Here is a 23,023-nt window from a genome sequence, read left to right on the forward strand (position 1 = left end):
TTCAAAGCATTTATTTTGTACTTCTTTGTGTACTCCATCTTTCTGTTTCTTGCTCTGTTCTTACTTTTTTTTAATTAAAAATAAATTTTCCACATATTCAAAAAGTCTATAATTCAGTGCAATGCACACTGATCAAATCGACGCAGAGAATTGATTAAACTAATTGTAATCACTCTCTCTCTGTCTCTCCTGCAGGGAGAGCGTCAGGACACGGATGTCGTCGAGGAGAGAAACGCCCAGGTGCAGCTGGAGAAGGCCAAGGTACTTTCTCACTGTTGCATCATGGTAACACAACGACCCACCCGCGACGGCCCCCACAGACTAATTTTTTCAAGGACACGATTACATCACAGACAGGAAACACAGGCATCAGGACGTCGGATTAGCGGAGCAATATTCTGCTATTAAAATTAGTTATTGTAGTCTTCATCCTTGTCGTCCCTTTATGTGCTAGATGTCTGGAGAAGGATAATGATGAAGGATATTATTGATTATTGCTAATTTAGTTCAAATAAATGTCCCCTTTCTTTCTTCTGAACTTTCTTCCGCCGACTGCTTTGTAGCAATATAATATGTTTCCACTGAAAGAAACCAAAGTCTAATGCAACAACAACTCAACAGGCCAATTTATGAAAATGAAAATGTGATAAATGTTTTTACTTTAACAACTATAATGATACACAAGGATAATAAGTTATAGTCCAGTTTGCATTTGAGGTGACGGAAAGCACTTTTTATTCACATCATCTCACACATTTGTTCACATACAATTCAAGGTTATAAAATACTTCTTAAAGGGATAGTTTTGGTGTTTTGAAGTAGGGTTGTATGAGGTACTTATCCATAGTCAATATATTAGAGTAGATGACGGTCGGTACGTCCCCAGTCTGGAGAAACAGACAGGAGTACTGGTACGGAACCAAAGCAATGTACTGCTGTCGACAGGGCCAGCAGCAAAACACATTTTAGACACCTAAAAGAAAGGCCCACCTAAAAAAATCAATATCAGTTTAAGTATACACTATATTTAGAATGTATTCACCGCTTTATCTTGCCGTCAGACAGCCCTTTCTGACGGGGAACTGAAGCCGTTGTATCCATCTGTGCTCTCACCAAAGCCACCAGACTCCATTGAAAAAAACTGTAATTTGACCTCGTAGAACACAGGGGTTGCTGGTCCACTGCGGCCTCGATCGGTTAGTTTGTTTGTGTTATTTTGTGACTTTTGTGAATCCGAACTAACCAAAGTCACACAGTAACACAAACTAACTCGTACTGAAAATGTATTTCATAAAAAAAATGCTAAGATTCGAGAAATATCATAAATAATTAACATGAATGAAGAATTACTTTCTCCTCTTCTTTCCTATCCCATTAATCATCTTGAAACCCCTCAGATTTATGTTTGCTACCCCTTGTGGGATCCTGGCCCGCAGGTTGGGAACCAGTACAGTATGAAATGACAGAAACAAAAGAAGAGATTGATGCTTCAGACATTTCTTTGTTTCTGATCCATTATGCCAATGCCTCATACACCTACAGTGCATGCCTTGTTGAGCTCTCTCAGTTGGTGAAAAGGATTCCCCATTAAAATAATGATGCAAGTTGTATGCCTAAAGAAACTAACAGCAAATGCTCTTATTAATATTTGGAGCACACAAATTAATTTACATAAATAAACAACCTGAATTGGAATAAAACCACTTGGGTTGTGACTTCAATCTAATTTATTTATCCTCTAACACCAAGTGCATCCAGAATTTGCCTGCTAAAGGTGCAGACGTTTTCCAGTCAAGCAATGGTGTGTAGTGTAACTTGTGTTAAATCCTGGAGTATATGGTTTGATGACGACAAAGAAAAGATCTTCACCTCTTTGACAACACGCAGGCAGCATTTAGGAATAAAGAAAGACTGCGCATGAATTAAAACACGATCCAATTAAGGAATTGAAATTCATTTGCGATTTTGACCATCAAAGGAAACAAAACGTGCTGCAGATACAGAAAACACAATACCATTTAAATATGGGGATAACGGAGTACACTTTCAGTCTCTCCTGGAAGACATTCATGGCGTTTTACTTGGTTGTTCTCTTGAAAAGTTGCAGTTTACAGTTTAGCCATCCAGCCTGGACTTCTGTGCATCTCCAGAAATGGCACCGGTTGCAGTAGAGTTCTCTGTAGAGGCACGAGAGTACCATACCAGGCAACATCACTGTAAGGGCGTCTGTGGCTCAGAGGTAGAGCAGGTCGCCCACCAATCGGAAGGTCTTTTGACCACCCAAAGAGCTTTACACTACATGTCAGCATTCACCCATTCACACACACATTAATACGAATGAATGAAAAAAAGAGATCCAGAGAGAGAAGCTCAAACTCAGGCCATGTGAATGTCTGATCGTCGATTTCGTAAAGTTACAGGAAATGGTCGGCGTCTTTGCTTGTGTTTTTAAGTAGCAAATACGTTGTGCTGTCTGAGCCACCGTATGTAATGTCATGTGCAAAACAAAACACATACTATCTGAGAAACTATCTGTGGAGTCATTTTAGAGAAGTATTGCAACCTCTGAAATGAAACCAGAATGCCAGAATGCCCCCCCTGCACTGTCTATCACTGTTTAGTGTGGTTTACATACTTACAGAAGGTGGGTATCCACTGTTTCTCTTTGTGGACAGAATCACCATGAAGGTCATTACACAAATATATAAAATTATCACAGCTGATGAGCAGACTCTTCCCTTCTCTTTGCCGTTAAAGCAGCGCCTGCTGATACACATTGAATATTGAATTAAATCCTCTCCCACAGATTTAATGCGCTCCCACTGGTGCTCCGTAATAAAGGCGGCAAACACGCTGGGCCCGTCCCCTGCTGACCCCACAACCTCTCCCACAGCCTCATCTTCCCAAAGTGGAGTAATTAGCAGCTTAATCTGCGTGCCACTGACATTTGACTCTGATAGGATTACACCACCGACAGGCATTCAACCAGGAGGAAGCTGATACTGAGAAGCAAAGAGGAAGATGCAGTCGGTCTTCTTCACAGCAGACGTTTGGATTTGTCATAGGTGGGAAAAGAGCAGGTGTCACTAATAACATTAGTGACACCTTCCTGTTCGAGTGTCCCACTAAGCCATGACAGTGTGACAGTGAGCCAGCAAAAAACATTGAAATAATTAAAATCCATTTGAATGAAGTAATTCAGGAAAATAGAGCAAAAATATTTCACATACGTTTAAGGGAAGTTGATGCTATATTGTTCAACAGGCTAAATCCACAGTTTATCCATGTATGTCAGGCTCATTGAGAATAGATTTGTTATGCTCTGACAATGTTCATTTTGCACTGCATTAGGCTGCATAGTTGTACATGATGGCAGCCAAAGCTGATCAGTGTTGATGACACAATGTCTAATTTAGTTACAACTCGAAGAGATAAGCAAACGTAATGAATGTGATAACCTAATGATATTAATATGGAGGAATGAATCCAGTATTTGAAGGCCCGAGTGATAATTCAGTATGATAATTTATCGTCTTTCAATGGAATCGTATTGTGATGAAATCATATCATATCAAGATATTGCGATACACAATCACGTCGTCTATATTTATAATAACAGGCACAAACTTACTCAAATTTCTCTGAAAATCTGATCAAACTCCGTTAAATCAAACTATTGTCTTAATCTGATTACTCTGTATTTGTGTGCATGCATGTAAACATAATGTATAGCTGGACATATTTATTTAATTTTTCTCTATAATGTCACTTGAAGCTGTTTATGTTCATTTTGCACTAAAGTTCTTAATTAAATGAGAAAATAGTCAGTACTTTTGATTTGTCAAGTATTTAATTCACACAGGAGCATACAAGAATAGGTTATTTCATAGATACTATTTATTTATTGAATTACCAGAAAACATGCTATATCGTGATATATATCGTTATCGAGATATGAGATGACCCATATTGTGATAGACGATTTTGGCCATATCGCCCAGTCCTAAGTATTTATAGGCACTTCAATACCAAAACACAGCAGTTAGCCTGTCGCTAACACTCCTACATATCTGACTGGAGTAACCACAACAACCTGTAACTTCCGTTCATACTGTTTCTACTGTTTCTGTAACTTGATATTGACTTTTAGCAGCAAATTGATCAGATTGTCAGGCCAATGTTACAATGAGCTGCTGGGATTTAATGCAGTTTTATATTGATTTTAGAAGTTTAGATAGGTAGCAATACCTGAATTTGCTTGTTTAACAATGTTGTGACGCATGTTAATGATATTGTTTATGCTATGTAAGGGATAATGTACAGCAAGCCGGTCATTGTTGTGAAATAAACCCTGACAGGGCGATGCTGCACCCCGACGCGAAGCATCTTGCATCACCCGGAAGTTTTTTTTATTTCACAGCAATAACCCGCTAGCTGTACATTATCCTGCTTATTACTTGGCTATTTACTTAAGTAATCAATAATTTGATCTCATAACGTCCAACATCAGAACTGTGTCCATAGCAACGGTCTGCTATAAAGAAATAACAGAGGATAGAATGCCGTGTTTGACCAATAAGAATCGAGTATTCAACAAAGTTGTGTAATAAATGTTGTTATTTCGTGTGCACAAATTAATAATCTGAGAACACAAATTTAAAATTTTGGGGCACACATTCATTGCAGAACACAATTCTATGCAAAAATGTGGTTTTTTTTGTGTCTGTATGTCTGCAACATCTTTTTCTATACTTTCCAAATATATCCTACTTTAACAGTTTTGCATTATTTACTGTATTAATCTCCCTTGAATAAGTACTGTAAGGTCAAATGCTACACATTACAAGCAGTTAACCTGCATATTTGTTTAAAAATAAAAAAAGAAGATAAAACAGACACATAATTATATCCTAAATGTGTAATTATCTCGGTATCATGATAAAATACTATTCAACGCTTTGTACATACTGAACACAAGTACAAAACCATTTATTCTCTGGCTAACAATCCCACCTATGCTTCAAAAGCACATTTGGGCAGATGACATTGTTGTCTCTGTGTGGAAATGGCCTCATTCAACATCAGTTCCAGTTCTCCAATACAACATTAATTGTTCCTGGTTGTGAGAAAGATTATTTTGAGTGTGTGGATTCATTATGATGTATGTAATCAATTGAAATTGAGTGAGATACATGTGAAAATGTGTATGTGGGTGAAATGTAGGGATTAAAGATGACTGTGACATCCATTAGTAATAACATTTTGTTATGAACACCTGTCCTGTGTCCCCAGTACAAGCCTGTGGCATTCGCAGTACGTTGCAACTTCTCTTACACGCCAGCAGACGACGACAACGTTCCTGTACCGGGCCAGGCCGTCACCTTTGAGGCCAGAGACTTCCTCCATGTCAAAGAGGTTTGAACAGTTATTAACATCATCAGAGTAAAAATAAAGGTGAGCCAGGCCTTAAATGTACACTTTTTTTCTCTTTAATGAGCAGAAGTTTAACAATGAGTGGTGGATCGGCCGGCCGGTGAAGGAGGATGGCGTGGTGGGCTTCGTCCCCAGTCCAGTCAACCTGGAAACCATTCTCATCAGAAGAGAAGTCCAGGCGAGGAAAGCTGCCAAGGCCTTAGCCAAGTATGTACTGCATGTTTCTCTTTTCCTCCAGCTTCAATAGAACAGGGTCACAAACTAACACACAAGCCTGTGTTGCTTTGTGCTGACTTATCTTGTAATCCTCATGATAATCTTTATTGGTCCAGCACACATACAAACAAAAACATCACTACAAAGTGATATAGAGAGGATTATATGACATTTTAAGCATTCAGCTGATGCTCTTTGAAAACACCCACAGATTAGTCCAACTATGCTTTGACCACAGAGGTGTAATCAGTGGGAAAGGGTCACACCAGGAATTGTTTTGTAGACAGAAGCAAAGCAAGCATGTCGCGAGGCTGCACTGTGGCAAACAGGAGCTGAACTCTCTCCCACTCTCAAATATAAATGCACACAGTTAGGGATGAGTTGAGGTCCAAGTCAAGTCAAGTCAGACTTGCCTCAAGGGACTTTACAATTAGTACAGTAGGCTATACAACACCTCCTATCCTTAGACCTTCATTTTTTTTAACATATTAAAAATTTGTAATTAATCAAATACCACAAACCAACTGACACACAGTGAGAGCTGTTCTCATACATTGTTCGTAGCTATACCCATGTACACTATAATTTGTATATAACTTGCGTAATTGTGAGCAGGACAGGTGATGCAGTATAAAGAGCGACAAAGTCGGCGTAGGGAGGAGGACGGGGTGGACAGGTGGGTCTAAAAACACTGGACTTTCACCCAGGAGACCGCTGTTCATGTCCTGTGTGAAACCAGAAGTCAACTTTGACTTATTTGTCCCGTAACTGCCTTACTTAAAGGACCAATATGTAATATATTTACTGTAATAAATCATAAAATGACCGTGATATGTCATCAGAGATCAAGGAAACATGCTGAATTGAAATACTACAATGCTACAGCCAGTATGTTCTCCTTTAAAATGTTGTCTTTTTTTCACATATATTTATTAATTTTATGCATTTAACAGATTGTACATACAACACAGAACCTTCCCCCAAACTGATCATATGGCAGTGTATAAAATAATAATGATAACAATTATTTGAAATTAAATAGCTAGAAAATACAGTATAATGAAGTGAATAAATACATTAATTAATAAAAAAACTAAAATATATCTGAAAAAATAAAACAAGTAAATCAATTAAATTAAGAATATGGTCACAAACATAAAACAAAGTACAGCACACATTCCTCACAATAGATTAGTCATTTTTACTCTACCTTCACACGTCTAGTGCCTCTTCAATGTCACCATTTTTAACAAATTCCCAAAACATTTCCCAGATGTTATAAAACTCTGAAGCTTTCTTCCTAACTACATACGTGAGTTTCTCAAGAGACAAATTTGATGTCTAAGAGAGGGGCAACCAACATGTTTCCAACATAGAGCAATCAAACGCCTGAACGTCTGTTTTTGTTTTGGATCTGGGTGATCCCGTCCACTGCCCATTTCAACATCCCGTTGCCACATATGAAACAAATTGGCATACAAACACAGCCTTCTGCAGCCATGGAAGCAAGCAAATGAACTGAATTTGGACTCCAGTACCCATTTTAAACACTAGCCGTCAGCGCTACATATTGCACCTTTAAGTTACGCCACTTCTGTATTTTTTTTTAACCCAAACTACGATCTTTTCCTCAACCTTACCAAGTAGTTTTTTTTGTCTAAACACCGCAGGGGCACTGATCGCTCGTGTTGCCGGTCATTCGTTGGAAAATGCACAAAAAATAACAAAATAACTTTTCGATAGCATACGAATCGTTGTATGAGGATACGTTACACGGTGATCCTGCGATTTTTGGGGGGGGACTGGGACCCAGCTGGTAATCCAGTTTTGAAAGATACAAACATGAAAAGGAAAATATAAGAGAAGAACTTTAAAAGGGAGGTCAAGGACAGAAAATCCTCCCACATAAGCAAATGAACAAAGAATCCATTGGATGTGAAATATAATGAGATCATACCAGTGATTTACTATCAATTACATATACTTATAAACAGTAGGTTACTGGTGATGTTTCCACAGCTATTATTTTTAAACAATAATTCTCCATAGCGTTCAGACTGCCATTTGTTTTTTTTCATTTCAGCATGCTATCAAATCAACTATCAAAGACATGAAACTAGTTTGAGAAGTAGGAATGTTTTCCTTTTGTCCAGTCAGTTGGTTGTTTTTACTCTAATCAGCCTGGCAGGCAGGAAGATCCACTACAGACTGAAAGATTTTGACTTGACCCAGTTAGGCTGAAAGAAACTCATCTAGAGGATCATGGAAATTTGGCTTCGGTGTCGACTGTGTGTGCTGAATCACTTCAAGGGATTTACCCTCTAAGCTTTATATAGCTGTGTCTTATATAAGTAGATATACAGTCTGTGAGCACACATTATTTTATTACATAGATTAGATAGATTACATAGTCCTCTATTTTGACCATGACTCTAGAGAAGAGGGCCCTGTTTGTCGCTGTCTTTAGGGAGAAAGATCTGAGCTAACTCAGGACTTTTCTCTCATTTCAGCAAAGCTCAAGTAGCTCAAGATATGAACGCAAAGAAATATACTCCTCCATCACAAGGTCAGTGTGTTTTAAATTGTGTAAAAAAAAAGATTATTTTGTTGTCTATTTTTGATGATTGGTGAGTTTTGATGCCTCTCTTATCCTTCTGCATGAACAGCCAATCAGCAGGTGAAAAAGAAACCGGTAAGTGACCCAGCGTTTGTTGTTCTGTTGACATCTCTTTCAACCCGTTGTTTCTCATTATATAGACCGTCCTTGCAAACACAGAAGTATTTTTCACATCAGTCTATGGAAAACTTTTAAAGAAGACCTATTATGCTTATTTTCCGATGCATACTTGTATTTTGGGTTTCTACTAGAACTTGTTGACATGCTTTAATGCAAAAAAGTTTTGTTTGCATTAGCTTAACTTAACTTTGTTTGAGGCCAAACCAAAGATGCTCTATAACAAAGATGATGCATTTTAAACTCCGCCAATAGTTTGAAATGGTATTCACTTCCTGTCTCCTAAGTGGGCGTTGTAATCGCCACTCCCCCGACCCCCCATCTCATTTAAAAAGTGTTGGGCTTTGTAACTTTGCAGATCTTTTACATGCACAAAAAAACTATATAACACTAAAGAAATAGGGAAAAAAGTATAATAGGTCCTCTTTAATAGACTTTTTTTCTATTATAAAGAGCTTTGTAGAACAATAGGGCAAGAAAAAACTCACCCATGTGCACACAATGTTTGCACCTCAAGCAACATGTTGCATCCGCAGCATCTCATTTACTGATAAAACTTGTGTTTTTTTGTGGCTATAGGGGGAGCAGGTGGCTATGTATGATGTAGTGCCTACAATGCGTCCTGTGGTTCTAATGGGACCATCACTGAAGGGCTTAGAGGTGAGTTTGCCTCACACACTCTTTAATCGAAGTTGCCTTTGACTTGTGAAGTGCCTAAGATGCTGTAAAGCTGAGACACCTATTCTAGAGTTAATTAATATTTGCAAATAAATATTGGTATTTTGTGTTGAGCTTGAATAGAGGGGAATTCAATTTAAAATCCATGTTTCCTGTGTAATTCCAGGTTACAGATATGATGCAAAAAGCACTATTTGACTTTTTAAAACATCGATTTGAAGGCAGGTAAGTTCTGATTGAATTCTTCAGTGTCACACCTTTCATGTGGAAATTAAACACAATGAAAATCACAACTGTGTAACGATCCTCGGTTTCTCTGTCTCCTCTCCAGAATTACTATTACACGGGTCACAGCAGACATCTCTCTGGCTAAACGCTCCATCCTCAACAACCCCGGCAAGAAGGCCTTAATGGACCGGTCGAACACCCGCTCCAATTTAGGTACGCGGCTTTATCATCCCAACCTGGAGCCAGTAGTCGTGGAAAATTATCTTTGGCACCACTTTTATCTGTTTGGCGAGCGAGACGGTTGGGGTTTACCTCATCAGGGCAATTCAGATAGCATCAGTAACAGAAAAGTACACTGAATTGACTTTCGCTAAAATAACTTCTTGTAATTGTCTTAACTTTCTGGCACCCGTTTGTATCGTCCCTGGTGGAGAACTTTACCCACTTGCAACCCTAATTAGGTTAAAACAAGCAACTGATACTGTCTCACCCAAGTCTGAAATTAATATGTCAGACTTTCACGTTTTTCTTTACCACAGTGAGACATTGTGCAGTTTGTGTTCACAAAATGTTTTTGTATATACGCTCACTGTATGCACCACAATGAAGATGATAAAAGGAATAATGTTGGTACATATTTGCTTTCCTGTTGAGAGTTAGATGAGCAGACCAATACCACTCATGTTTGCATACAGAATATGAAGCTGCAGCTGGTTAGCTTAGCTTAGCACAAAGACTGGAAACAGGAACAGGAAACAATATTAGCCTGGCTCTGTAAAAAGGGGAAAAAAAGAAATCAGCATATCAGCACCTCTAAAGCTCACTAATAAAAAGGTTATACATTTGTTTAATCCAGGCTAAGTGTTCCCCCCCGTTCCCAGTCTTTATGCTAAGCTAACAACTAATCGATTAATCAAGAAAATAATCAACAGATTAATCGACAATGAAAATAATCATTGGTTGCAGTCCTAGTGGCATCGACCTTTTTTTTTTTATCGAACTCTAAATATTCCAAAATATTCCATTCTAAAATGTTTTTGGCATCATTGGGTAAAAACTCCATAACAACCTTTCAGCATATTGTAATTCAAGTGCCCTGAGAGATAACTAGACTTCTGCACCTCCTCATGGCTCTGTTTTCAGACTTTAGAAAATCTAGCCCATGACAGGAGACTTTGGCCAATCACAGGTCATTTCAGAAAGAGAGAGCGTTCCTATTGGCTGTTCATTCAACGGAGGCAGCTGTCAATCACTCACAAATTCCAATCAAACGGTCAAACTAGGCAGCACTGATCAAATATGAATCAATATTCTGTTACTGTACTGTCTATTTCTCTCCTCAAATGTTTTCAGAAACATCTTGTAGTGTACTGTTTAGCTGTGAAATGAGAAAGTTTGCTCCGGCTGGTGGTCCGTGCTTGGTATTTCCTCAACTGATCTCAACATGACTGCCGGGACACAAACTTTCTCATTTTACAACTAAACAGTACACTACAAGATGTTTCTGAAAACATTTGAAGCGAGAAATAGGCATTACAGTAACAGAATATTGATTCATATTTGATCAGCGCTGCCTAGTTTGAGCGTTCTGAGTTTGCAAGTGATTGACAGCTGCTCAGAGACGGCAGACTCCAGCTCGGCTCTGATTGGTTGTTTTCCTCCGGTCTGTGAAATCTTGCAGATGCCATTAGGAGCACCGGAGGACACAGAGGCACATTATTTTTTTCAGATTACCTGTCTCATGCACTACTGTCAGGATATAGTGACCGTTTTATAAAAAAATACTTTTTTCTAATCATATTTGCTCCAATTCTACCCACTGCAGCTTTAAGCATACGATAGAAAACAGGTTGACATCTGGACTGTGTCATTGGATTGTGTCAGTAAAGATTGTTAACTGGATATTTACTGGGGATTTGCTGTCTCTTTGCCCCAGTGACACTGTGCAGTAGGCTTTACGTTGGTTGCAAAAAAGAAGGGATGGGTATCTATCATACAGAAGGGGGATGAGATTTACTTGGTTTTCTCTACTCTTGTCTTTCTCATTGCTCTCTCATCCCAGATGCTGCCGGTATGTATGACTGAAAGCACTGGTAGTCCATGTCTATCTGTCTGTCTGAATGCTCCACCTTCCTTTCATTACCTCATCAGCACCATCAGACACATGTTCTCACACTGTTGTTCACTGTGGAAATATACACAAGCATGTGTTTTATCTGCTATTCATTTATTTTAGTGGCCCAACAGATGTGTAAGATGTAATTCACTTTTATGTTAGAGTATCTGTGAGTACTTGAACTTCTTAAAGGACTGAAAGCAGACACTGCCTTCTCCATGCCTTGCTTTCCTGCTCTCCCTCTAGTGGCCAGTCCTTTAAATTACTCCTCCCAGTAGTGTAACATATCCTGGTTCTCTTAATGGATCCAGGAAAATACAAATACATCACTTACTGTATTAATGTAGTCTCATTGAGTAGGCAATGTTTAGTCAGAGGTCACATTTATAGTTTTTAAGTCTGTATTTTTTTACTTGTCTTGTTTTCTACATTAGAAATTAGAATGTTTTGTTGTTTGTTTGTTTGTTTTTGTGTTGAATTGAGATTCAGAATAGTTACAAAACCATATAAGCATACAGCTTTGTTGACAGAACAAGCTCTCCACAAGGTCCATTTACTGGTTTTCTATCTACAGTAGAGCCTGCGATTATCAAAATCAGATTTTATAATTATTATATCACATGATCTTCCTCAGTAGACGGAGTTACCCAGTTATCATGGAATTGTAGATTGTAGATCAAATTTCTATTATTATATTTTATATATATATAACATATTATATATATATATTATACATTTTTCATGCACTGGTCAATTTTGAGATTCTGGGCTATTTTGCTTCCATAACCTGTCTTCTTTCAGACTAGTGGAAAGAAAACAACCAAAATACACATTTAGGTGTTTATTTTACTACTTTGTTGGCTTGTGTCTGTAGATTTCTCCTAAATTCACCAAAAGTTAGCGTTAGATAATGCCTCATTTGCATATTTAAGCATAACATTTCGGAAAACGTGTAATACAAAAAAGAATTGCCTTAATGTAAATAATCAAGTTTCATGGTGATATCTATTAGTTACAATGTTGTACCTTATTCACCTGTAGTGTCTTCAAAATGTCTGCAATTTTACAATACATATATTTAAAGGCTGTTTTCTCAAAATTAGTTTTCTTTCACACTTTGAGCCAGAAATCTCCACTTCAGTAGCTCTAACATTCACCAAACTCTCCATTTTATTCCTATCTATATTCTGAAGGTTTTTACAGACGGGTTTGTTCATATATCATCCATAGCCTGATTTATGGAACATTTTATTCCTAAAAACATGGTGATTTTCTTTTTTTATGTCTGAGTATGGCTGATTTATGGAGTGATAAAAAGAGATTCCCTCTGTAAAATCCTTTGACTCTAATATGTCAACAAACCTGGCTTTATCCAATGTTCAGATTTCTGTTCTGGAAATGTATGCAAATTAGCGCATATTTAATAAGATAATGCTGCATTTGCATATTTAAACATACATTTTTGGAAATCTTGTAATACAAAAAAATATTGTCTTAATGTAAGTGATGAACTGGGGAAGTTTCATGGTTAAAATGTTTACCATATCCACCTGGGGTGTCTCTCCTCATCTGTGTTGGCTTCCTCTGCTTAGGTAGATTGTGTGATTCACTCCACAACAGCTACTACAGTAAATGGACCTTGTGGTGAGATTTTGTTTTGTCAGCTGATGTTTCAACAATAAACTTTTAATCCCAACATATAACTTGATTGACATTACCTCTGGTTTGGTCAAATTTCAGATTGTATCTTCAATTCTGCACCTTGATTAAATAAAATCTTAAAAAAACAAAAAAAATCTTAAAAAATTAAAATTCAAAGTTATGGGTCAGTGAGGAAAATATATACTGTAAATTCATGAGTTACATATTCACAAGGAAATTAAATATGTGCAATTGATGAGTTTCCTGGATCTCAGGTGTCAAAGTCGTGCTTGTCATCTCTGCCTTTACAGCCCAGATCCAGGGTGAGGTGGAGCGCATCTTTGAGCTCGCCCGCAGCCTGCAGCTGGTGGTTCTCGATGCAGACACAATCAACCACCCGCTCCAGGTGTCCAAGACCTCCCTGGCACCGATCCTTGTCTATGTCAAGATCTCCTCACCAAAGGTGAGCTTCACCAGAGACCTGACCCTTCTTTTGGACTGACTCTTCCTCAGTTCTCTCAATATATACTAAACACGATCCTGTAAAATAACAACAGCCACCGTAACTTTTTGTATCTGTTCCTCTGCTTCTCTCTCCTCTTCACTGTAGGTGTTGACGAGGCTGATCAAAACTAGAGGGAAGTCACAGACGAAGCATCTCAACGTTCAGCTGGTGGCAGCAGACAAGCTCGCCCAGTGCCCGCCGGTGAGTACCATCTAGTGGCCAGTGCGTGACATTGGTGCTGTGGTAGTTACTGTTCAGTATACTTATTACAATAGTTTGTTTTTAATAGATGAATGAAAATATGGATTCTTATCACATCATGTTATAATTTTAGATATTTCACTTGTAGGACTGATTTATACATTTGGCTTTGTCTCTGTAGTTGGAGTTGTTACACTGGTAATAATAACGGGAGAAAAACAGTACTGAGTTTGGTGCAAACGGGAAATACATTGGTGGCCCCTTGACTTTTATGCAGGGCCGTGGTTACCATTGACTACAGTGAAGTCATCTCTTCAGTATTTTTTTCTGGGAATTGGCTGAATCCAGTATTGTTAGACTCTGTGTGTTTGACTTTTACTATCATTAGGCCAACAAGTGTTGAAGCAACATTTAGACCTTCATGTTGGGAAATAAAGCTCTCAGGAAAAAAATAAAATAATTAAACAGCATAAATAAAATATGAAAAATCAAATTGAAACATTTTAGAGATTTGTTTATTGTGCCCATCAAGGTTAAAATAGTTTTGACTTTTCAATTAGATTTTAGTGTAGTTTGTTAGTTTTCAGAGTGTGTTTGCTGGTTTTAATTTAGTTTCAGTTTTCCAGACAGATTTAGTTTTAGTTTTAATATACAGTATTTCATTTGAGTTTTACATTAGTTTTAGTTTGTTTTTATTAGGGACAGGTATAATGTCTCAGAAGTAGCCACATATACATACAAAATACATGGTTGGAGAGCTGTGTAGGAATGGGCATAATGTTTAATGTTTAATCTTTGCACTGCGTTAGTGAACGATGTGAAGCAATTGCGGCATATAGTGCCGTCTCCTGGAGGGTCAAGTCCGTTCAATTTCTGTGGTTCAACGTCACGAGAGTTGACAGGAATTCTAATTTTCAGCACTGATATATTATAGTTAAAAAACTAAAACTGAAATTAATTAACATTACACCAGGCAATATCGTTTTAGTTTAGTTTTTCTTAAAGGATATAGTTTTTATTTAATTTCAGTTAACTAAAAATATTTTTCACTGCTTATTTTGGTTTTAGTTTCAGTTTTAGTTTACAATAATAACCCTGGTGACCCACGCATGACCTTAGTATATTTAAAATCCTGGCTAAGGCCCTGCTTTTACGCATACTATACATCAGAAGTATTGTTGTCAGGCTCAGGCTGGTCTCATACACCATTCGTAGCTATACCTACAGACACTAATGCACTGTAATTTGTGTATATCCCACGAATACATTCATGTGTAATTCACATAATCGTGAACCAGGAAATGTAAAAAGGGAGGGAGGGGAGGATGGGTGGGTCTAAATATACCGGACTTTTGCTCAGAAAGCCGGCGCCCGTGTCCCATGTGAAACAGAAGTCAACATTGATTTATTTGTCACGTAACTGAAATTACACCACTTCCGGAGTTATTTTAAGCCAAACCCCAATCTTATCCTAAACCTAACTAAGTAGTTTTGTTACCTAATCCTAATTTAGTAGTTTTGTTGCCTAATCCTAACTAAATTTATTTTTCTTAAACCTGACTAAGTAGTTTTGTTGCCTAAACATAACCAAGTTGTTTCCTGTGAAGATGGAAGTTTATTTTGAAAAGACTGTATGCATGTAATGAGCGGACATTTGCAGGAAAACAAACGAAAAAGGAGGAATAACTTTTCGTAATGTATCATACGAACCGTTGCATGAGAATACATTGTCAGACTACATAGTCAAATTCAGCATATTTTTCCTGATGTCAAATTCAAAGTCTTCATTGAATGCTTGAGTCACTGTTCACATGGTTGTCCCTTCTTTAGATGACCCTATTTCCTTACATCTCTTTTTCTGCAGACCCAATCACAGACTGCTGATTACCACAAGAGTAATCACTTCTGCCACATTATAAATGGCGTCACAGATTATACTTTAAACTACTGTCTCAGTGACAGGGTATAGTCCGATGTTTGTTTCCTTCTGTTGGTCTTTTACTTCTTCTTGTCCTTATTCTCATTTTCCTGCAGGAATGGTTTGACGTCATCTTAGATGAGAACCAGCTAACTGACGCCTGTGAGCACCTTGCTGATTATCTGGAGTCTTACTGGAGAGCCACTCATCCACCAGAGATGGAGCCTGCCAACGCACTGGTGGCCCAGCTGGCCGGGAATACACTGCCCACCAATCCTTCAGCAATACCGGTACATGAAACCCAGACACATTTATGGGAAATAAACAATAAAGTTATATGATGTGACTTTATTGCATTAATGCAATATCATTTGCAAAGATTTCATACATCTCATCTCATCCCACTCATCTCATCTGTACAGACAGTCTTCTGAATGTGGCAAAAACTACATTATGAGCTCAGCAGGAATGTTCATTTGTCTAGACAGAGGAACTCCACAGTGCGCTGCATCTGTAATTGTTTCCATTTATTCGTCTAACATTTTCATCTCATTTCTCCTCATCCTACTCCACGGGAAAGTTGAAGAAATGAGATAGCCTCTGGTGAGTGAGATACCTTCAAATTCTGCTGTAGCTGAGTTTTCACCGCAGTGATAGAGATGAGTTACAGTAGCGTCTTCTTTAGAAGTTAGCTAGAAATGATGTGTATATATTAGTGATGGCGAGATGAAGCTTCATGAAGCACTGAAGGTCTCCAGCAAATTGTTTTTCAAATGGGTTCATTTCACGAGACTTAATTTGGGCTTCATGTGCACATGAAACCACCTATTGGTTAAATAGTGTAAAACAGGCAGATATATTCCAGATATGTGGCAGTGGTTTAAACGGGCAGAGGGCAGTGAATGTGCTTGTGTAACTATAGGGAAATGATAGATGGGAGACATTTTTCATTTTCATTTTTAGTTCTCAACTGTATTTCGGCTTTGGGTGTCTTCAATGACGTCATCGGTCTAAAACGATACAAGCCTTGATACGGGCTTCACAGAAAACTCCCTGGATCACTCGTCACGCTCCCAAGCCTCGGCACAGCACGTAACATTACTAGTATATATTATCTAAAAAACATGAATATAAATGATTTTTCTGTTTACAAACAATCCAAGAGGCATAAAATCCATTGCTGCAATGTCATGGTAGCATATATATGGATTTATTTTTTGTATTTAGAAATAAGGTAATGAGTCAATTAGTTTGTAATTTCTAGTTTACGGCATAAAAATAACTCACATTTATCTCTACATAAGCTCTCAGCCATACGTTTGTTTTCTGCCTCCGGCTTGTACGCACATCTCACAATGATTTTTCTTGGAAACCTTGAAATTATAGTCAATTACTAAAAATTGTATTGAATAGGAACAACTGATCATTAGTTAGTGACTAGTTCGTGCTACAGTGCTACAGCTTTAAAATGATCATCAGTATAAGTAAATGATCTTACTACACAACTTGAGGTTAACTTCCGGGTAACTAACTTTTAGTTATCATTAATTTTGATAATTAATTTAATAGTGACTCAACAGTAGTATCAGCAGCAGCAGCTGTAGAGCAGATGCAGAGAAGCCGGAGGCAGCGAGTGTGTCTGTTTCCATGTGAGTAATTGCACAAAGCTGCACAGAGTGTCCCAAGGTCCCGTGATAAAACTGAGTATTATCATCCAAAAATATTAAAATTGCCTCTGGTGTGATTGCCAGTTTAGGCACTTGAGAGCCAGCTGCCTCCCTACCAGCAGCTGTGTGCATGTTTGAATTTGTGTATATGGACTAGCAAATAGAAGTGTGTAGGTGAAGACATATTGGCTGTGTTCGAAATCACATACTATCATACTATTCATACTAAGTATGATGTCAAATTGAGTATGTAGTGCGTTCCAACTGCATATCATATGGATTTTGTGCACACGAGAAATTCTGGGATGTTTATTAGTTTAGCAAGAATTTTTTAGTACGCAATGTGAGTTTACTGGACAAACTCATCCACCCCAACATGCATTGAGGCCCTCAGACTGTCCAATGGCGGACTGTGAGGCAGACAGTTCAAATTATTAACCAGTTGGATAAAATAATTACGAATGATGGCCACTGACGTTAAAGGAACAGAGGATGGAATATAATCACCTGAATCATAGGTAGGGATGCACCAATACCGGATCGGATATCGGGCCGATACAGACTCAAATAGCTGGATCGGGTATCGATGACAATGGGTCCGATCTATTCAATTAAATTTTATGTTTATATACTGTATACATTATATACTATAATTTTAATTCCTGTTTACATTTTGACCAATTTGTTGCTGCAACAAAAAGGTTTTGACTAACAGATTTGAGTACGTAGTGTGCAGTACGTTAGTATGCAGTACGTTAGTATGCAGTACGATTTGGAGCACAGCCATAAATTGAGCACAGTATGTTTTTGTGTTAGAGCAAGCTTTCTACATATGCGTGTCCTTCATGTGCATTTATGTGATTTTATGTTGCATTTTCTTGTCCCAGGATGGGCAGAAAAACAAGAAGTCAGCTGCCCCCAAGAGAAAGGGTTCCCGGGAGAACCATCTAGACCAGGAGCAACCTTCAGCCCCAGCGCAGGAGCAGAGGGCCGAGGAGGGCCATAAGGAGGAGGAAGAGCGGCTCCTGAGGACTGAACCAAAGAGACCCCAGCACAGCCACCACCACCATCACCACCACCACCACCGCCGGACGGAGCATCACAGCCACGCCCAGCACAACCAATCATCCGGTGGCATGGAGGTACGGTCAAGCAGGGATTATAGCCACAGGCTTCCCCGCAGGCACCTGCCTGAGGAGAGGGAGGAGGAGGTGGAGGATGTGGTGGAGGAGGATGAGGAGGAGGCGCGCTATAACCACCGAGGCCATAACCACCACCATCATAACAGCAACCACCATCATCACCACCACCAACAACAACATCACCGTGGGAACAGCCAGCCACATGTCGGGGAAGACTATGAGCAGGAGCACAATGAACGCAACCGCCAGCACAGGCATCACCAGCATATTCCACCACGGACACACCACACGGATCACTATCCTGCACACAATCATCACAACTACCATGGCAGAGACAGGGACAGAGACAGGGACAGAGACAGGGACAGGGACAAGGACAGAGACAGGGACAGAGATAGGGATAGAGATAGAGAAAGACACAAGGACAGGGAAAGAGACAGAGATAGAGACAGAGATAGGGATCGAGGTAGAGGAAGAGATGCACGCCAGTGGCACAGGGATTCCCATATACACTAGTGACTGTTGTCTCTTCTGTGGGTTGGTGCATGGTTATATGCTGCTCAAGTTATAATGCACTAATGGACGGGCAGGATGTGTCATTTTTGTAGACAATGGGCCCCATGCAGGAAGCGATGTAAGAAGAAATGTCCTTTTAATTTTGTTTTTGCCCAGTTTGTTCTTATTTTGTTCGTACCCATTGATTTCCGGGATGCACCAATGTATTCTTACTTTTGCTCTTCTCTTAAGGCCCAGACAAACCAAGCCGACATCAAAGAAGGGAAATTGGGATATACAAGCCGTTGTTCTGATACGTACATGAAACAAAGCAGTGTTTGCAGACCATTTTCACACCATTCTCACTCACCACTTAGCCTCATTTCAGATGGCCATGTAGTTGTGAAAATATCCGTGTATTGGAATGATCAGATGAGATGAAGAGGAAAAATGAGAAGAGCCTTCTGCGTGTGTCCTCTTTACTCGTTGGCTTGCTTTCCTCACTTCCGTTTTTCTCCTCGTGCACTGATTCGCTTAAACTGAACAGCCAATCATAGGGATTTCTCTAGTCCGACAGACACTCACCGACGGCCCAAAACTGTCCGACGGCCAACCGATGGCTTGGTGCGTCCGGGCCTTTAGGTATGAGAATATTTAACGAAAAGTCGAGAGCACTCTTACCAAGATAAGAAAAAACATATTGTTCTCACAGTCCACAAATTATTTGTCCAACACAAGGAAACACGTTTTATACTTGAGGTAAAAACGCATGAATATCATATTATCAAATTTAGATTATTATATGTTAGAGTGATTATAATGATTGGATTATTAAATGTGTGGGCTAAATAAATACTATTGCTCCATTGATCCCAATTAAGACTATAAAATCCCTTGGATGATATTGAGTGGCTTACATACTGCTCTTTGAAGCTTTTTGATTTCCCTAGTACTGACGCTCTGAAAAATCACGTTTACTTTGTGTAAGTTTATTGAACAGTACCTCAGATTCACTACTGCTGAACTTCTTCTTCTTACGCCGGGGCCACACAGCGCGCATCATGCTCGCATGACGGCAGCGTCACGTCGTGGTCGCGTCATGCCCACCTAGGGTGTTCACACTAGACGCGAGTTACCCACGTCTCGGGAGCGTCCCGGAGCTACCTGTCAGCTGTGTTTTTGCTGTTGCTGACAGCCCTTTCTTTCTACATAGAGTTTGCCTTTTAATGGCCATTTAACTTAATAATAAATGTGATTTATATTTATTTAAGACAAAAAAGGGTAAGAACTGTGTGGTAATTTGTAAATATTATTAAAAACAAGCAAATAAATTCATACATAAATATTAATATATAGCCCATATAAATCCCTCTTTTCTGTCAGTGAAGAGGGATTTATATATATATAAATCCCTCTTCACTGACAATGAGGAGGGATTTCTATGGGCTATATATATATATATATATAAATCCCTCTTCATTGACAGTGAAGAGGGATTTCTGTGGGCTATATATTAATACAAAAAAATAAATAAATACATTAGTAGTAAGAGAGAGCCTACAGCAATCCCTCTTCACTTTGACTGGCACAGTTTTAAACAACATTTCCAGGGGGTTTCGGGTTCCTGTTCTACAGCATTCCAGGTTGCGGCTTTTATCGAAAACGACTTAATTTACATCTGGGGCGGGACAGCAATTTACATTATAAATGCTGATGTTCCGACATCTCAGGCAACTTGGAGCTTTTCACCACCTTGTTGCTGAACTGCGCCTTGATGGAGAAAAACACCTGAAGTATTTCAGAATGATAAATATAAGTAAAGTGTTTTTTTTTTATTATTATAAAACAAAGCAAAATAAACAGTTTCGTTATTTGTTAACCTTTAGAAAACGAAAATTATTATTAAATATCTTTAAAAAAATTAAATAACACCTCTAAAAGAAAGAACAATAAAGTTACGTGGTGTTTGTTGAGAGAGAGAGAGAGAGAGAGAGAGAGAGAGAGAGAGAGAGAGCGAGAGAGAGAGAGAGCGCATCGGAAAAATACTGCCAACTATCACCTGATGTTCTTATAACCTATTAACCCAGTCTATTATATGTATAGCATATGTAGGGTTTCTGCTATGACTACTACAGTGTTTACATAATTAAAAGCCTGTACTATATTAACTTGATGGAAACCTGCAAGCAGACAACTGCTTTATTTAGAGTATTTCAGAATAAAAGCATTGTGTTAATGAATGAATGATTCTGTGCACTAAAAACGCTAGAGGACTTTTATTTTGAAATCTAGATAGGAAGTGTAAAATATTGATGGTCAGTGACATATTCTACAGATGTCTAGACATGGAAACTGTAGTAATCTTGCTCATATACTGTCAATAGATCACATTCACTGTCTGTTGCTGCTGGGAGACGCAGCCGAGAGGTAAGCGGCAAGCGTGAAAAATAGGCGAGCCTTCTATTCTATAAAATAGACGCACGTCTGACGTGCGTCTGACGCGCGTGTGACGTGCGTCTCATGCGGGCAGTGTGTCCACTCTAACCTGTTAACATGGACGCCGAAATAAAAAACAACACGCGACGTTGCCGTCACGCGAGCATGATGCGCGCTGTGTGGCCCGAGCTTTACAGCATTGTTTTAGTGGCATCTCTCCCATTCTTGGGCATGTGCCAAAGTATTTGCACACGGCACAACAGCTGCCCTTATATAGTGTTTAGGAGGTGTTATCAATGCTAATAATAAACTATCGGCAACACGCCTCCAATTTATGATCAAGTGGGATTCATCATTCAGCACACCTGGGTAAGAGCAGATTTGGATGGTTAAGTAAGTTTGGTGCATCTGGAGTTGACTTATCTTATTTTTTCTCTTACCAGAAAATTAAGACAAAATATAAGATACATTTTAGAGAATGTTGCTGCATGAGGCCCAGTATTTCTCCTCATATTGTGACATTTTTTATTTTTACCCCCTGCCACTCACACACACTTTGACCTTCTTTCTTGTTCTTTACCAAAATGAACATTATCACTTGGTTTTTGTCTTATTGTCTTATTTTCACCTACTTCATATGGCTCCATCTTTGTGTATTTTTGCACAAACATTAGTCAAGGTAAATGCAACGGTGTGCTCATGCAGCATGTGTTCTACAGTTTTTGATATTGCAGTGGTCACGTAAAATGTACGGAAGTCAAGAACAGTCGAGGTTGCAATCATTTTATTTTATCCTTTATCTGAAGTTACTTGTCTTGTTATCTCAGATTTGTTTTATTGTGATAACAGAATAATTACACAGTTTATTGGGTACTACGAGCTAAAACTAAAGCAGCCTAACAGTCCTGCTATAAATTCTACATTCCTGAAGGTTATAATGTTTATTGAAACTATTTAAAGAGACGTGTTGATTCAACTTTTATGATCATTTTGGAGGATGTAGTTTGTGAAGCTATTGAATTGTATTTATTATGCTGACAGGTTTTTCTCTTATTTAGTCGACCCTCATTGATATAAATGGGATGGACAAAATTCAGTTCAACAGCATCAAAAACGACATCCTCCAGAATGACCATACAGATGAATCAGCACGTCTCTAAAACACTTTCAATAAAAACTGAACATTATAACCTTCATAACGGTAGGATTTTTTGCGGGATTGTTGTATTAAGGCCTTATGCACACCCACCGGGTGAGTGATGAATAAACAACGTGAAAATGCGAAATACTTGCCTGCGAATATAATATGTCTAGGGCTTTTATTGTGAAAGGCAAGAACAGAAGGGGTAGATCTGGTCTGCGCTGCTCTTGTCAAGGTTGAAAGGAGTAATAAAGTTTGCCGTCCTGGTTTGGACTATGGAGCCTCCATGTTGTTGTTTCATAAATATAGGCACAACTCAACCGAAATAAAAAAAAGAATCGACCTTGTTTCTGAAAAAATGACGGCAGTTTTTCACTTCATAACATTCAGATTCTGTGTGAAAGTATTCATGACAAAAACAACATGTGTACCTAAACTGGGAACTGGGTGCATCTTGAGGAAGGTCCTTTTC

General features: G+C 38.7%; 1 protein-coding gene across 5 annotated transcripts in view; it reads left to right on the forward strand.

Moving 5' to 3' along the window:
* The window catches only part of cacnb2b (calcium channel, voltage-dependent, beta 2b), a 48,997-nt gene extending 29,113 nt beyond the window's left edge, over positions 1-19,884 (forward strand). For 3 of the 5 annotated variants that reach the window (XM_074651679.1, XM_074651680.1, XM_074651683.1), the window contains 12 exons: positions 196-261; positions 5,293-5,415; positions 5,501-5,640; positions 8,160-8,215; positions 8,316-8,341; positions 8,963-9,043; positions 9,228-9,286; positions 9,393-9,502; positions 13,358-13,509; positions 13,657-13,752; positions 15,787-15,960; positions 18,225-19,883. In XM_074651679.1, coding sequence (XP_074507780.1) covers positions 196-261; positions 5,293-5,415; positions 5,501-5,640; positions 8,160-8,215; positions 8,316-8,341; positions 8,963-9,043; positions 9,228-9,286; positions 9,393-9,502; positions 13,358-13,509; positions 13,657-13,752; positions 15,787-15,960; positions 18,225-18,995 — 1,854 coding nt within the window. In that variant the 3' untranslated portion in view covers positions 18,996-19,883. Of the gene's footprint in view, positions 1-195; positions 262-5,292; positions 5,416-5,500; positions 5,641-8,159; positions 8,216-8,315; positions 8,342-8,962; positions 9,044-9,227; positions 9,287-9,392; positions 9,503-13,357; positions 13,510-13,656; positions 13,753-15,786; positions 15,961-16,250; positions 16,274-18,224 lie in introns of all 5 variants that reach the window. The other 2 variants (XM_074651684.1, XM_074651681.1) reach the window with 2 other exon arrangements.
* Positions 19,885-23,023: the final 3,139 nt, after the last annotated feature.

Source organism: Sebastes fasciatus, chromosome 11, assembly GCF_043250625.1.
Source record: "Sebastes fasciatus isolate fSebFas1 chromosome 11, fSebFas1.pri, whole genome shotgun sequence".
Taxonomy (NCBI): Eukaryota; Metazoa; Chordata; class Actinopteri; order Perciformes; family Sebastidae; genus Sebastes; species Sebastes fasciatus.